The sequence below is a fragment of the Lissotriton vulgaris genome, chromosome 2_1 (assembly GCF_964263255.1).
Source record: "Lissotriton vulgaris chromosome 2_1, aLisVul1.2, whole genome shotgun sequence".
Classification (NCBI taxonomy): domain Eukaryota; kingdom Metazoa; phylum Chordata; class Amphibia; order Caudata; family Salamandridae; genus Lissotriton; species Lissotriton vulgaris.
In genome coordinates, this window is record NC_141687.1 from 1,930,934,672 (window position 1) to 1,930,951,492 (window position 16,821).

The window sequence follows — 16,821 nt, forward strand, 5'->3', positions numbered from 1 at the left end:
AGGGGCTGATTAATGGATTTTAACTTCCAGCCTGGCTCCTGCTTGTCTCCCTTAGCTGTAATTCATGACCTTTGTGGCATATGTGTAACTATTCTGAGGTTCAGAGCAGGGTCACATAATAGTTTCAACTGGCAACTGAACTCTGGAGGGGCCCCTCAGGAAGCACTACAGGAAATGGCTACTAATGATGTGCCTGAACTTTTGAACCTGGTAAGTAGTTACTTTCAGTTTTGCTTAGAACGTATTTCTGCAATTTCGCACTTATTCGCGGGGCGCGAACTCACGCGAACAGTGCGAGCAGTGCGAGCAAAATCCGCTGCTCGCGGATTTGCGGATTTTGCAGGAAATTCGCAAATCTCGCGGATTGCGGATTTCCCGAAAATCCGCAAAATCCGCGAGCGGAACGGATTTTCCGCCCATGCCTACCTGGGGTATCCCCGGACCTCTACTGACTCCAACTGCCTATAACACATGGTACTCACAACAGTCAAGATATACATTCTCTGTCACTGGTGCTCCCCATGCTGCCCGTATATGAGTAGTGGCTTGCGCTATGTTTCAGGTGGCCAGCCATAAACGCATCATCTGTATCATCGAGGAAGGAGAGGAGATATTCTTCCAGACATGGACATCTTTCTTTCAGGGTCCTATGCACGAATACTTGGCACAACACACAACTCTCTCTATCTGGAAACTCTCCTTGATAGCTGCACTGAGACTAGCCTATCACTCTGGATTGTATGGCCCCTCCAGGCACTAACCCACCGTCATGGCCTCTCCCCTTCTTTCCCCACCCTCTTCTACCTCTCTCTTTCTCCTCCTAACCCTTCCCTCCCCCTTCTCCTCTGCACTCCCCTTGAAAGCACCCCAAGAGAGTCCCCAGTGTACCACCCTCAGTATGGCCTCTCTCACTAATATGCCCCACCACCGATTTTGCTGTGGCCTCGCTGCGTGAACTGCCATGTATTGTTACCCCATCTGTGATATTTTGGTCTACCCCTACTCAATGTCGATGTGTAGTGATTCTGAGGTTAATGTATGCAGTGCCATGTTCCCTGTCCATCTGCCCCCTCATGTATTGCTCTCCTTTAGTTTCCAATAAAGAATTGCAACACAAAAAAAGGCTGCACCTAATGATTGTGAACGGAGGCATGCCAAAAGCTGAGGAGACCCAATTGCCAGCTCTAGTTGAAGAACACATGAAATGCCCATTTATGTAGCTAACACAAGAAGATCTAGGTAATATGGGTTTAATACAGAAAGAGTAGTGAGACTCACACAGAAGTGGAACTCGATGATGGAACAGAACCGCACCTGGGGTCGGTAGCACATATGACATATTCTAGCGAACACCTACATGAGATCGGAAGTTTAAGTCAAGAGAAATAATGAATTAGTGTAATTATTGTGAATTTGAAAATATAGTGCTGTAATTCCTTTGTGTGTGTTACCTGTATGATTCACACTACATTATAAAATACATATAAAGTTGAAGAAAATGCCTTTAGGCAACATGGATGACCATGAGATAATTGTGAATGTTATGATTTTTCCGAAATCTTGGGACAAGTTTAGGTGGGGTCAAGAGCTAATAGGAATGACATGAGTTTAGGAGAAAGCAAACATGGACTAACAAGAGCTGACTGTGATTATGAGGCAATCTGATTGCAATAGATGGATGTGAAATGTGGAAATCTGATCAAAACTTTTATGAACATTCACAGCCCTAAGTTGCTGGGGTATTCAATAGGACACTGTGAAAGTTATCAATCCAAGCAATGTCAAAGCTTATTATTATTATTTCTTATTATTATTATTATTATCATTATTTCTTAAATTTATATGAGCGCAACGGCTACCCACCAAGAGTTTCCCGGTGCTATCAAAGGAACAGCGGAGCAAAAACAGCCCACAGGACAAATAGCCAGGTTTTTAGTGACTTTCGAAACAAGAGAAGGTCGGAATGCATGCGCAGAGAGAGCGGAAGAGCGTTCCATAATACGGGGCCCAAGTATGAAAAAGACCGACCGCCCATACGGGAAAGTCTTATCTTGTGGACCTGGAATTTAGCTTGTGTGGAAGAATGCGGGACGGCGCATAGGTGAAGGCTAGGTGTTTGAGATAACGGGGGGCTCTATTATGCTTAATGTGGAACATGTAGGTGAGAGCCTTAAACCTGGTCCGTTTTTCAACTTGGAGCCAATGAAGCTTATTGAGCAGGCTAGAGGCCGATGAGAATCTGGAGGCCTGGCACAGTAATATTGCGGCCATGTTTTGCACACGCTGCAACTTACGCATAACATCTTTATTAGCTCCCAGGTAAAGGATATTACCATAGTCCAGCCTTGAAGTGACAAGGCCTGGACAACGGTTCTCTGGGTGGGGACAGGTAACATCCATACAATCTTCCTCAGCCATCTTAAGATGGTGAAGCAGGTAGCCGCAACCCTGGCGACCTGCTGACGCATAGATAGAGATTTGTCAACGAAAACACTAAGGTTGGAAACCTGCGAGGAGGGCTGAGGAAGAGGACCCATTTCTGTCGGCCAATGTAATGGGCCCCAGAGTCCTTTCTCCTAGCTTAAACTAGACTTTTCATTGCTGCTGTAATTGATGCTTACCTTAAGACATTACATCAGTGAGTCTAGCGGACCTTTTGGAAGGAACTCTTACTGTAATTATGGTTAGTGATCTTGTTGGGTAGAATTGAATTTGGCCTACTCTGCAGTGTCGCTTACCAACTTTTTGCCTTTACCCTCCTATTTTTTGTTTTTGCAGGCATTAGTACTCTGTGTACTTTACCACCTCAAGCCAGTGCTAAAGTGCTTGTGCTCACTCCCTAAAACATAGTAACATTCGTTTAAAACTAATTGGCATATTTAATTTACTTATAAGTCCCTAGTAAAATTGTATACATATAACCAGGGCCTGTACATTAAATGCTACTAGTGGGCCAGCACATAATGTGCCCCCACTTATGTATCCCCTGCATCGTAACTGCAGTTTTAAACTGCCAATTCAACATGGATAACATCGTTGCCAAGCCTTACACTCCCATTTTATTTTATGTCACCCTAGGTTAGGCCCTAGGTAGCCCAAAGGGCAGGGTGCTTTGCAATTAGAAGATTGGGCTTGTACTTCTAAGATTTACATGTGTTGGTAGAGAAAAACTCCTAAAAGACAAAATTCATTTTTCACTGGGGATCAGGATGCTACTCAAGATCCCCTGGGAAAATGCAAATGGGCTTATGTATAAAGCAATGTTATTGGGTTTGGACCTTCCAGTGAATGGTTTTCTCTTCAAGTTTGGCCACCAGAAGTTCTTTAAAAAAAATTAGACTAAAGTCACTACTGGGCACTATAAAAGAATGGTATCAAATTAAATCTAAGGCTGGGATAGGATATCTATCTAAACATGCTCCGATTTGGGACCTACCTGGGTTATCATCACAAGAAGCCAACGCAGTTAAAAGAGTCCTACTAGATGCAGGTATAACACAGTAGGGGGAACTGCTGGTAGAAGGATCAATTATGGAATGGGATACTTTTAAGCTTAGGGTAACATCATCACTCTCTTGGATAGTATACTTACAATTGGCCAGCTGGCTTCGGACTCAAACAAAGAAGAAAGCAATGATGGGAGAATACAGTCCTCTAGAAAACACCCTAGTGGAGAGACCTGCGGGAAGAAAGGAAGTCGCACTCTTCTACTGGCACATCATAGAGGATGGAGAGCGTGACCTCAACCTCCCGGAAAAACTCTGGGGTGAAGAGGGAGAACTACATATGGAGGACATATGGGAGGAATCTTTTACCCTCCTCTACAAAATCATCAAGCCAGCATGGTTGAGGCGTAACCACTTTTTCACGCTCCACCGAGCGTATTACTCTCCCAAACGGCTTTTGAAATTCCAACCCGGGAAGTGTTGTAGCAAATGCTCCTTTCCAGCAGCCTCAGATCTTCATATGTTTTGTGAGTGCCCGAACATCGTCACCTTTTGGCAAGAAGTCAGGACAACACTCCAATCTATCCTCAGATCATCTATCCCGTGCTCATGGTCTTAAATCATCTTTGGCCTAAATAATAACATCAAGGCAGTAGAGAGAGTTCTTATTCTACGCCATCTTACTAGCAAGAAGAGAAATCTGCAAAAACTGGGTTAACACAAATCCTCCAACGCACGTAGAGTGACTGTCTTCACTATATGCAGCATCGAAGGTCGGCCTATCTAGAACATGTAGCCCCCGATCTTCGAGATTTTGGAACCTTTTGATTAATTGGAGAAAGAAGGGACAGTTAGTCAACCCGTTTTTTTTTTTTTTTTCCCCGGGTCCGATGATTAGGCCTAAAATCTCCTTGTCCAAAGGGAGGCACCCCAGGCCGCACAGGCACTGGACAACTGGCCGAACCGCCCTGAAGGGAGAGTGTCTGTCCAAGCTTTGCTGGAGACATCGGGTCTGACTCTCTGGGTGCTGGGAGCTTAGTACTAGGCCCCTCGGTGCTACAGGGGGGGTCGGGTCTCGTGTTTTGCGGCTAGGAGCACATTTGGATCGACGATATGGCTAATGAGGACAAAAAAAATAAACCATTCATTTTTCACTACTGTGAGGCCTATCTCTCCCACTGGATACCATTGGGCTGCCTTATTACATTTAATAAGTGAAAAGTTTTGATTGGGAAGAGGTTAACGTTTCCTGTTTGGCATCTGAGAAATTATAATTTAAAACCATCTTTAATGGTAAAGTCGGATCTTAAGTTACAATTTTGAAGATGCTACTTTTAAAAAGTTGCCTTTTTTTGCCCTATGTGATCCCTACAGCCTGTTCCTTGGTTACATTACTCGGTGTAATAGAAGTTGCACTTAAGTATTCTTCACAGACAGTCACATAATAGAAGGATTAAGTGTGCATGTATGGGCCATCACTGGCAGGATAGGGGGACGGAGTTGGGCACTGCCTCACTTTCAACTGAATAGGTTGAGCCATCCTCTTACACACCGAACTTGTCACCACTACATTGTCCATGCACTCAGTTTGGAGCCAGGACAGGGGAGGCATGAAAAGTCAAGCATTTCAAAGAGAATTCTTGAGAAACTTCTCCTTTTTTAAAGAAGGCATCATGTATAAAAAATTGGACCCAATCTTCAGTTCACTTTCTTGACCTGTAGAAAGACTCTCAGAGGAGTGCTTACTGCTGTGGCCTGCTGTGTACTTCGGAAGACTGTTTTGCTGCACCTAAAGTACTGCTTTGCTACCAGGAGCCTGCTTGGAACCCTCGGAGGCCTGCCCTGTTGCTTCAGACCTGTTCTACTGCTAAACCCAGGACTGCCAGAGTGACTCTAAGGGCTAGCTGGCTGGCTTCCTGTTCAGAGCCTCAGGGATGGAATAGAGTCCAAATATCTTTAACAAGCAACAGGGCCCAGCCTGAGTGAATTCTAACCCACCAACTGGTGCCCCTCCAGTCCTGGACTCTAGGTGATGGTCTGGGACTAATCTGCTTGGCTGTCTACACAATGTGCATCACATGTGGGCTTGAAGTTTCAGGAGCTGCCACTCCATTCTTCTCCACAGCATCAAATTCTGTTCAACTGTTCTTTGCCAAAAGGGTATCTGACTTTATAGAACTCTCGCCGGCAACAGCCTCCAGTCTCATCCCACTGGAGATTTTCAACTTCCAAAAAAGAGACTAAGTCCGGACGTAGAAATCTTTATTGCGACTTTGTTCAAAGGCATCCCAATAATTCCCCCTAAGACATAGCATCCAGCCTTGCCCACCTGAACTTCTACCTTCTCAGAATATTTTTGTTAAAGTTTCTTCTAAGTCCAAAGGTAAGCACTGACCGGGTCCAACTCAATCTTTGTATCCGACTCACGCTTCATTGTGTTTGGCCTTATGTTTCAACTTTGACCAGGCATCGTGTGACTAGATGTACACGGTAGGCGCCTCGATCATTTAAGATTCTAATCTTTATCATAAACCTAAAAAAAATCATAAGTCTGTTTCTACTCAATGGCCTTATGTCATTTTTGGTGTTACTCTATTCTCGCAAATTGGTGTGGGATCTTTCTTGTGTTGTGTTTTCACTTTATTGATGTTTGTGTGCTGCATAAACTCTTTACACATTGCCTCTAAGTTAAGCCTGACTGCTTTTGTGAAAAGCTAACAGAGAGTTAAGCACAGGTTAATTTGCTGACTTTTGTGGTTCACCCTGTCAGGATTGTGGATGTTGCTTGAGCAGGGTTAACACCCAACTCAACTAACAAGGAGAAATTATCTGCTGCACAAAACACATTGAAATTACGTGTGTGTTGTTAAGTAAAACATCTAACAAGAGGGTTTGTAAGTTGTTATAGATCACCATTATCAGTACTAAATCAGCTACTTGCTCAAAAAACGTTTGACAATTGAAGATAGCTGCTTCTGGAGCCAACAGACAATTGACTTGCAATTCATGCTCATTGTTGGAAGCTTTTACTCTTGCACTCCTTTAACTGTATATGCAATATATAGACAATATGGATGCTTTGGGCATTGTTGGTAAATAGCAGTCAGACTTATTATTTTGCAGTTTTGACAAGAATGTGAGATAAACACAGTTATCCGAATGATTTATGAATCTACATTTTAAGTTCTACTCCTGTAGAGGGGGATTACTGCATGAGGCCCTGAGTTTATTCTGCATTCCTGGATTATTGGGTAAGCTAGTCAATTAACAGAGAGACAACACAGAGATGGTATTATTTCTTCATAATACTCATATTAAATATAAATATATTAAGCAGGGGAGGAACTAACAATGCTACAGTTTGTGATATTACTAACCAAAACTGTATTACACGGAGAGGGCATATTTAGAAGTGAGAGAAATTTGTGTGACTTCAGAAAAATTCTGAAAAATTCTACGCAACTACTCAAAATGCAAAACTAGCATTTAGCACAATACTTTACTTGTGAAAGCTTATTTTGTCCATTTTGGTCACAAAAACGCAAAAAAACCAAAAAAACGACACTAAGAGCAGACGCCCATGATTTTTGCAGCGTGGATACATGGCGTGGCTGAATTGCGTAGTTTGGGTAATGTCGCTTAACAAGCCAAACACAAAATTAGCTAAATATCGCATGAGTATGCAGCGCAATGGAAATTTCACCTGGCTCTAGTATATTATTCGAAGACTAATATTTTAAATACCCTGTATTGTAACGTAGCACTGTCATTACGTTTCTTGCAACAATTGACTATAGAGTCAATATATAGATTGTGATTCAATATATCTATCGTGATGAATATAGAGTATTCATCACAATTAAGGGATGCGCAGCTACCCTCCAAGTCTTCCTAAGGCTGAGACAAACTGCAGGCCTACTCTGATCACAAGTAATTTTGTCTGGCACCCTTTCGTTATTTTTGTCATCATTATTCGAGCCTTGGTCAGGATGGATTTTAATGGATTTTAATGTCACAGCAATTTGTGCTTACTGTTTTGTGGTCGCTATTATTGCCTTCACTTTAACCTGCACACATCCAGGTAATCGTATATTTGTTTCTTTAAATGGTATGTGTCTGTGTAAAGAGGCATCAGTATATATTATATTGAATAGGCCTGTAGACAAAGCGCATGCAGTCAGGGGTGCGGCATGCTGCTTAGGGTCGGAGGGCAGCCAACTGAGCCTATGGTGCACTGTTTGTGCCTCGTTTGCCTCCAGTTATTTATCGAGCTAAGTTAAGGGAATCTGAAAATAATGACTTTTGGCATTATTTAGCCTACGCTATCTTGGAGGCTTTGCCTAGGCAAAGTTAAAGGGAACACATCTTTTTCTTAATTTTGAGCTGGAAATAAACCCTTGGTGAGAACTTCTACAATAAATATTCAGGCTATGTTTAATCAGTTTCACTGACAATCCCAATTACAGAACCAAGTACAAAAATCCAAACTTTTACTCACAATTAATTTTAAGATCCCATTCGCACCACCTCAAACCATTAGTTAGATGATTCAAGCACTAGCCATGCATTTCTGCCATGAAGCAGCCCACAATTATCAGCAGGAACTAGACGTTTCTGGACAGAACATAGACATTCAATGGAGACAAAGAAAAGTCTTACCCGATAGTAATCTGTGCTGTACACATCTCTTGACATTCCAAAATCCCCAATCTTCACAAGCATGTTGACTCCCACCAAACAGTTTCTTGTGGCCAAATCTCGGTGGACGAAGTGCTGAGAAGCCAGGTACACCATTCCAGAGGCAATTTGTGTAGCAATGTGTAACATCTGGGATAGTCCAAGCTCCCCCTTCACTTGACGCGGTTGCCCATCTACTAGTATCAAGGCATCTGGCCCGTGAGCCCTGTAGGATGAAAGATACACCATTTTTACACATTTTACTCAACTTAAAATAGAATATTGATGATAAAAGAGCTAGTGTATGAGGTTTGGCTTGAACAAGTATATAAAATGTTGGTGTTGTATGTACTTTATTCGATAAAATGTTATCATAAAAGTGAGCACATTCTTTTACGGAAAAAAACACCAATCCATTCTTATATACAACCGTAATTCATAGACACAAAATATTTTCTTTTAAAAATAAGTATATAGAATAAAAACAGAAGTACAGATCACATAAAAACAGCATACCATAAATCAATATAAAAGCGTTTATGGAGGGATTTGCTTTATCCTTCGCAAGTGTGTCTGCCAGGTACTGCCCAAATATTTTGCTACCCCACAGACCATGACTAAGGAAGACGTATCAGTAGAAAGAACCCGCATGGCCATCTTGTGACACCTAAGGCCCAGCTCCTTGCATATTGGTTTTAACCATGTCTTCCTTGCACCCCTGTATGCTGGACATGCAAAAAGGAAATGAGCCACAGACTCCTTAGGGGCTGCACACCCAGGGCAGAATATTACATGAGAACTTAACTTTATCCACCCTGCAGTAATTTCATTCATCGGGAGGATCCGGAACCTAAATTTTAAATAGAGTGCTCTTCCAGGATTTTTTGTATAAAATCAAGGATAGTTCAAGTTTCCTTGCAGGTTTAAACTATAAAAACTGCTCTGTAAGGATACCCCTTTACCTGTACCCAGTCCCAATATTGTTTCTTTATTACTTGCTTAGGGGGTGGCGTTTGGCTAGCCCATATTTCATTCAAACCTAGTTTTAAAACCAGCTGTCTAAGGTTACTCAGCCACTTAATCTTATTGCCCGAGTAGAGTGTGATTAGTTCATCCAGAACAGCCACATAGTTTGACAGTTCTGGGGTCCTTCTAAGGCGTAACCAAAAGAGTAGCGGGCGGAGACAGACTATATCTTTCAATGAGCGCCTACCCATATCTTGTCGAAGAGGTTTTAGCGGGGCAGAGATGGGGAGTGAAACAAATTCTCTCAGGAACTTATTTTCTGATCTCACTAAATCAGTGGTATTCTCGAAACCCCACAGCTCGGATCCATAGACTGCCGAGGGCAATGCTTGACCTTCATACACAGCAAGGGCCAGGGCTACAGGTTTGCTCCTGGACTCTCGCTGTTCCCGTAGGATCGCTCCTGAAACTCGTTTGTGGTTTAAAAGCATTTTGGCCATATGGGCCGTCCAGTTCATCCGACTATTAACCCTTACCCCCAAATAATCGAAAGAGTCTACCAACTCCAATAGAGTACCATTAAGGGAGACATTATTCTTAAATCTCTTTGAAGGTGCAATGGACATAAGCTTTGTCTTGGTAGTATTGATAGTAAGACCTCTATCCTCACAAAAGGAGCTAAAGCGATCCAGAAGCTTTTGGAGGCCAGAAGGGGTTTTAGAGATCAGGAGGGTGTCGTCAGCAAAGAGCAGGGTAGGTGTTTTTTCCCCCCACCAGGGATGGGACGTCGGCTGGGTCCTCTCTCAAATGGTCCACCACCCCATTCACAAAGAGAGAGAACAGCGTTGGCGCCATTACACATCCATGGCGGACTCCTCTCCTCACGGCCACCCTCTCTGTCAACTGGCCCTGAGTACCCCATCTAATCCTTGCATAATTCCCCTTGTGTAATTTCTTATTAAATGCAAGAAGGGTAGTGAGGAGGCCCATCTCTTGTAATACATGCCATAATCTAGAACGTGGCACTAAATCGAAGGCCGTTTTGAGATCTATAAACGCCAAATAAAGGCTGCCTTTCCCGATGGTCACGGACTTCCAGTACACAGCAAAGAATCGGAAGACCTGATCCATCGTGCCGACCTTCTGCCTAAATCCCGCTTGGAAAAGGGAAAGGATGCTCTCCACTTCTATCCATGACCCTACCCTAGAGATAATGACCCTGCCAACCACCTTCTGGACCACGTCTATCAGACTGATCGGTCTGTAGTTGGCAGGGTCATCTCTCACCCCTTTTTTATACACTGTTACCAACTCCGCCCCTTTCCAAGAATCCGGGACTGGGTGGCCCCTTGAGATCAAATTCATTATTAGGGAAATGAGGTTTGCCCAGGTTGCATGGTCATTTAGGAGGAGATCCCCAGGGAGCCCATCGGGGCCTGCCGCGTTTCCCGGGGTCAGATGTTTAATAGCCGTTTTTACCTCGGCGATGGAAAAAGGATCTTCAAGAACTGTGAGTATTCTACCATCACTGTCAAGTACCAAAGGTGGGGAGCATGGCTCATCTGCGCCACAATACAGATCATGAAAATGTGAGTGCCATTGTTGTTCCGTTATATGATTAGTGATTGGTTCTGTTCCACTTCTCCTAGCTTTATTGATTAAGTCCCAGAATAGGGTAGAGTCCTTCCTCTGGGATGCGGACTTAAGATCCTGCCAATATTGTTCTTCCCATTCACGTTTAGCTAGCACTAATGACCTAGCATAATCCTTCCTAGCCACTCTAACTAGTGATGGATTCTTTTTGAGCAAAGATGCAGTAAGCGCCTTCCTTTTACCCCTACAGTGAGCCGAATACCAGGGGTTACTTGATTTTACCTGCGGCTGCGGCTGGTTCCGCAAGACTCATCCTAAAGCTTCCACGCCACTCCCACATGTCACCACACCTCAGGGAACTCCTCTGTCTCCCCATCCACAGATGCAACCAATTCAAACCTTTGCATGCATAAAAAGCACTGCTCAACCTTGGACCAGCATAAATCAACTACCAGCCTACCTTACACCTACACTCAGCCACACTCTCAATCGCACACACACCTTTTATCCACAAAGGAAGAGCTGGAAGTCACTTGTTTTTCTATATCACACCCAAAATCTGGGAAGCTCTCCCTCAACACAACAGAGTCTCATCCTCACTTTTTGAATTCTGCAAAAGATTAACGACTTGGCATTTGCATTTTTGACTACAGTGAGATTTATAATAATGAACCCATGGTGTAAACATCCTATAACAACTGAACAGGAATAATTATCATTTGCAATGGATAGCTAATTCACAACTACAATTAATAATATGAATTTTGGCCCAATAATTAAATGTTAGGTTTTGCTGATGACACTTAGCTAATGTGACACAAAGTAAATGTTTGACGTCTGCTACAAATCTTCAAAAAGATGAATCGTCCTTAAGGCAGCTTGTGAAATAGACCAACAAAAATAACGCTTTTTAATAAAAATTAGAATGCAGGTAATAAATCTCTCTGCAGATGAAAAAATAAATAACTGTAAAATACAATTAAAGTAATGAAGTACCTAGCATTTCTAGCAATAAAAATGGACTGTCTGAGGCTAAGAGTAAATTAACCTTGGCAGGATTCACTTTGTTCATTTTTGCAACAATATTCTAAACATGAAGTTACATTAAGTGTTTTCCCATCTTCAATCTGTTTTCAAATCCCTGTACACATCTTTCTTATTGCAAATAAATGGAAGAGCAATTAAAGAGATTTTTTTAGTTTAACTGGGATGAATGATTTAGAGTTGATGGAATGCAGTTAATTTCAAATCCACATGACAGGGTCTGTGGGGTGAATGGAGGGAGGAAAACATTCGATTTGTGTGTTTTCACATCTGGAAACTTCAAACAAAGTGAGGGAGAGTATGTATTGATTGGATAGAATGGCAGTTTTGTATGTGAATAGCACTTTTTGGTTCTCTGCATCGCAGACACTACTGTTCTATTCAGTTAAAACACGCTCTGCCTTTCATTTACACCAGTAGCCCTCTGGGACGTTAGAACAATTATAAATGAATATTAATTGCAGAAAAACAAAGGTTAAAGTGTCATTAGAGTTAGGTGAAAATGTCGGTTAAAACAAAACTTTTTAAACTAACAAAATCCCTGAACCTCATCAGTTATAGTTGTCTCAGGTAACTATAGCTTGTGCTCTAATGTAACTATAACATGTACGCCCTTGTCATCTACAGTCTTGTTACCAATTATGACATTTCAGACATCATTAGTAATATTATCAATTCATTCATTGAACATTTCATGGGTGATGTAATATGGGGGTAGATGCATTGCCAAGAAACTTTTTATTTGAAGTGTAAATCTACTGGCTCTTGAAATCCATGACCCCAGGAGGGCTTACCATTATATGTAAAGCACTCTGAGTTGGAGCTGTATGGTCATCACCTAGGGCCTTATTTATGAAGGCCTTGCGTCCGTTTTGCGCCGCCGGTGCGCCACTTTTTGTGACGCACCAGCGGTGTAAAAAATGCGCCTCCTTGCGCCATATTTAAAAAGTGACGCATCTAGGTAGATGCGTCACTTTTTAAACCCCTGCGCCACATTATACCCGCGTCAGGTATAATGTATGCAGCGGGGGCCTTCCCCCGCAAAAAGCCTCGTAATAGGGACACAGTGAAATCTATGAGATTTCACTGTGTCACTTTTAGGAGGCTGTTGCGTCAAAATCTTGCGCTTGCCTCACAGCAGGTGTAAGACTGACGGAAGCCCTTTCACATGGGGCTTTCTCCATGTGAAAGGATACATTGCTGGAGTTGCGTCACTTTTGTGACACACTCCAGCAATGCGTCACTTTTGCGCTTACAGATACGTCAGTAATACTGACGTATCTGTAACTCCTTGCGACATGATGCGTCATACATTAAATATGACGCATCAGGAATGTCGTAAGGAGTGCGCAGTGAAAAGTGACACATCGCTGTTTTTACGCAGCGATGCGTCATTTTTCATAAATGAGGCCTCAAGAGTGAAGGGGACTTTGTGGTTGGTTCTATGGCTACATTTTGTGGCCTGCACAGTGTTAAAGAGAGACCCTTACACACATTTATGGTTGTGTGGATTAAAAATGTTTTATTTTAAATCTTCTTGCAGCAATATGTATTAGGTATTGTAATGTGTTTATTTATAAATTTACCTTTAGAATAAATTATTGTGGTGACTTTTTGACTAACTCAGTAGATCTGTTTATAAAGGTTAATGTGTTGAGCCTTTGCCGAAGCAATAGGGTAGTCTTTTATATTTCGGTGTCTGATCCTTTGACAAAGACAGTGGGTCAACCCTACCTAAAATGACATCTCTTCATATTGTTATTATATGTTAAAAAACTCAGATACTCACTGACAAAACAAAGATTAGACTGATGTTATAGTTTGCACTGGTAATATTGTCTTACTTTACATTTTAAAAAGTGGAAATTATTTCTAAAAAGAAAAACGTCAGTTAAAACATATCAATTTATACAAACATTGACATTCTCTAGTTACAGTTATCTCAAGTAAATGTAATTTGTGCCTTTAAATGACTATAACTCGTACTCTCGCCATGCACTGATAATGACCTGTGGCATCACTCATGAGATTATTATCGATGACAACACTGTGAATGGTAGGTTCTTACATTAGACATAAAAAAGGAATACTTCCACTACAACAGTAATGAGTACTTATAATCAACATTTCACTTGGTTGGCCCTCGCTTCAACAGCATAGTGTTAACACACCATATTCTCCATAATACTCTAAAGTACGATTTATTCGCTCACAGTGTTGTCCACAAATTGGGATTCCCCAACAGGTAAAGAATGGGCTATTTTATTAATCAATCATTTGATATTAACATTCTAAATCTTTTGATATTAAGATTTTAAAAGAAAATGGATTAAAATCTACATAAAAACATCTTTGAGATTCGTTTTCTCCTCTTTCTTTGAAGTCTCATCCACTGTAACACATCGAATTAGATATCATGAAATCGCACTAATAACACTGAAAGAGCCAGTATTTCAATATTGTGCGACCTAATTTTTTATTCAAAGCAGGGGCATGTGAAATCACAGATATAGGAACATTGCTCACAAACTAAAAGATTTCTAAAAATAATATATTTTTTCAATGTAGTTTAAAAGGTCCACATAAAAATATCAAAACATGACAGTCATTGCACACCTCAAAGCCTATCTGCCATCAACCTCCCTAAACCCTTTACTGTTTCTTTGCAGCAGTCATTAAAACTGTTCATTATATGAAAAACCAAAATGAAACAGAACAGATAACTGATGGTTACCTCTAACACTACATGGCAATGTGTTACAAAGCACTAAAGTTTACGGATAATATTCACTATTATATGCCCATTTTCTAAACCAACTGGCAAGGGTGAAGTCAGTTAATATGCAATCCCACCAGCATATATAGATTTTGAATATCGAAAATTGCACACACCCATGCAGACTGAACACACACGTTGACCTGATGAAATGCTGAGAGTTGCATCTGGCAAAGGGCACATTAAATCCTTCAAACAACGAGTGATGCACAGAAATCTGCACCTGAAACAATTCTGCTTCCTCTACAGCAGTACTGAATTGATGCGTGGCTCCCACGCATCAATTCAATCAAGGATCAAGAAATGTCTACTGTCTGCAATAGACACACAGGGCCTGATTCACAGAACTAACTTAAGACAAAATCCTAAACTTATTACCATTTTGGTATTCACAGAAGGCACTTCATTGATGAGTAAGTGCCTCCTGTTAATACCAAAATAAGTAAGTGCCTCCTGTAAATACCAAAATGAATAAGTGCCTTCTGTGAATACCAAAATGAGTAGGTGCTTTCTGTGAATACCAAAATGGTAGTAAGTTTAGGATTTTGTCCTAAGTTAGTTCTGTGAATCGGGCCCTGTGCTATCACTGACATATGAATGTCCGTTATGCACCAAACTTGTCAATGTACTACTGTGGATGATGAGAACACAGGAGCAGAGGCCTGATAATAAGATCAGCAGCTACTAGGGACCATGGAGACATAGCATACTGGAGCTATGGGAGAACAAAGCCTTAATCATATGCATACTGATTGTTCATACATAGCGCCCAGACTGACACTGTGATTATCTGTATACACTCTCAATCCTCAGGCCCCAAATGTGAATCATAATCTGTAGCATCAAATTCTACAGGGCACTATATTTTGTCACTAAACAATGTTCACAATTATTTACATGAATGGGGCCCTTTGAATATCATAACACAATTAGAGCACCTTGAAATGACAAAAGCTAAACAAAAGGCTGATAGCCATTTACTTATGGCATTGTTAAACCTGAATGTGGTCTAAGGTTAGGCTCAGGGTTATCTTATCTGGCATTCAAAAAAGTGCTAACCCTTAAACTTAAGTTAATATCTAATGAAGGGGCTAATTTTGACTGTAGCCCCCAAAAAAATAGGTCAAAACAAATGAGAGGCTCATTGGCGTAACTGCACTGTCTAACTTTATAGGAGATACATTTATTCAGTTAAGATTTCTTTTAATTGCTAAAGAGAATTACTTCTTTTCAGTGTATAAGACATTGACCATGACTCACTATGTTTATGCCAGCCTGGCATTAAGAAAAGAGCAAGCACAATGGTTAAAAATACCACTCAACATGGCACAACATTTGTACCTGTGAAATACTGCTTGAGTGGTGAAAATATAAGAATAATGGGAACAGTTGTAACGTTTATAAAAGGTTTGCGGATTCTATTAGCCCAGATCCCCACTGTAAAAAATGCCTCTTCTGGCATGGTCAACCCCATTTCCTTGTGGACTCATCTTGCTGGTTTTGAGCTGTGCACTCTAGGGCACTTTTGTCCATTATATGTGCGCTGAATTTTAAATCATAGTAAAATTGGCTAATATCTATTACCCACTGTAGGATTTTGATTTCTCGAAAAGAAAAAGATTACGTCAGAAGGTAACTTCTTTGGGCACATAATTAAGAGGGGAACATGGCCGCCATTAACTAACTGTCTATGAGCTCACTGGGCAGATAATGTTTTTTCTTTTACGGTGTTAGCCGACCTCCGTACCCTCCCCCCCCCATCTTTCTGGCATCTCTGGCACATACCTGCAAACACACCACCCGTCCGATGGTGTTGCTGTGCCAGTCATCTGAGGTGATTGTCGTGGGCCCCAGCCTCGAGGTCGCTTCAAGAGACCTGCACTGGGAGAGCGTGCTAAGGGAGAGGCGGCGCTGTAGGGCAGCTACTGTGTTGTTACAAGGCAGTAACGGTGGATTCAGCTGGAATGAAGACAAGGAGGACTTTCCACAGGCTGCAGTGGTTTTTCTTGAGGAGACAGGCAGGAGTTGGGAGGATATTCTCCTTCAGGTGGTAGAAGGATCAAATGGAATACATATGGAAGTGCTGGTTAAAGAGTGGGGGTTCTTCGGGAAAGACAGGAAAAAAAGTCTGTTTGGCACAGCGTCCTTTGTCCATGGAGAAGGGCAGCAAACACCCAGAAAAGGTGGAGAGCAAGGTCTTAGGCAAATTTTCCAGGTATGCTCTATGCACCAGAGATATAACAGCAGCATAAGGGGTGGGCGCTGGGCTGGAATTCCCCTTTTTGTAGTGATACCAGGTGTTAAGGATACTGCAAAATG

The 16,821-nt window shown here is 41.7% G+C and overlaps 1 protein-coding gene across 3 annotated transcripts in view; it reads right to left on the minus strand.

Moving 5' to 3' along the window:
- Positions 1-16,821, minus strand: part of NTRK3 (neurotrophic receptor tyrosine kinase 3) — a 1,577,634-nt gene that overhangs the window by 102,423 nt on the left and 1,458,390 nt on the right. For all 3 annotated transcript variants that reach the window (XM_086958117.1, XM_086958116.1, XM_086958115.1), the window contains exon 15: positions 8,106-8,349. In XM_086958117.1, the coding sequence (XP_086814243.1) occupies positions 8,106-8,349 (244 nt within the window). The remainder of the gene's footprint in view (positions 1-8,105; positions 8,350-16,821) is intronic.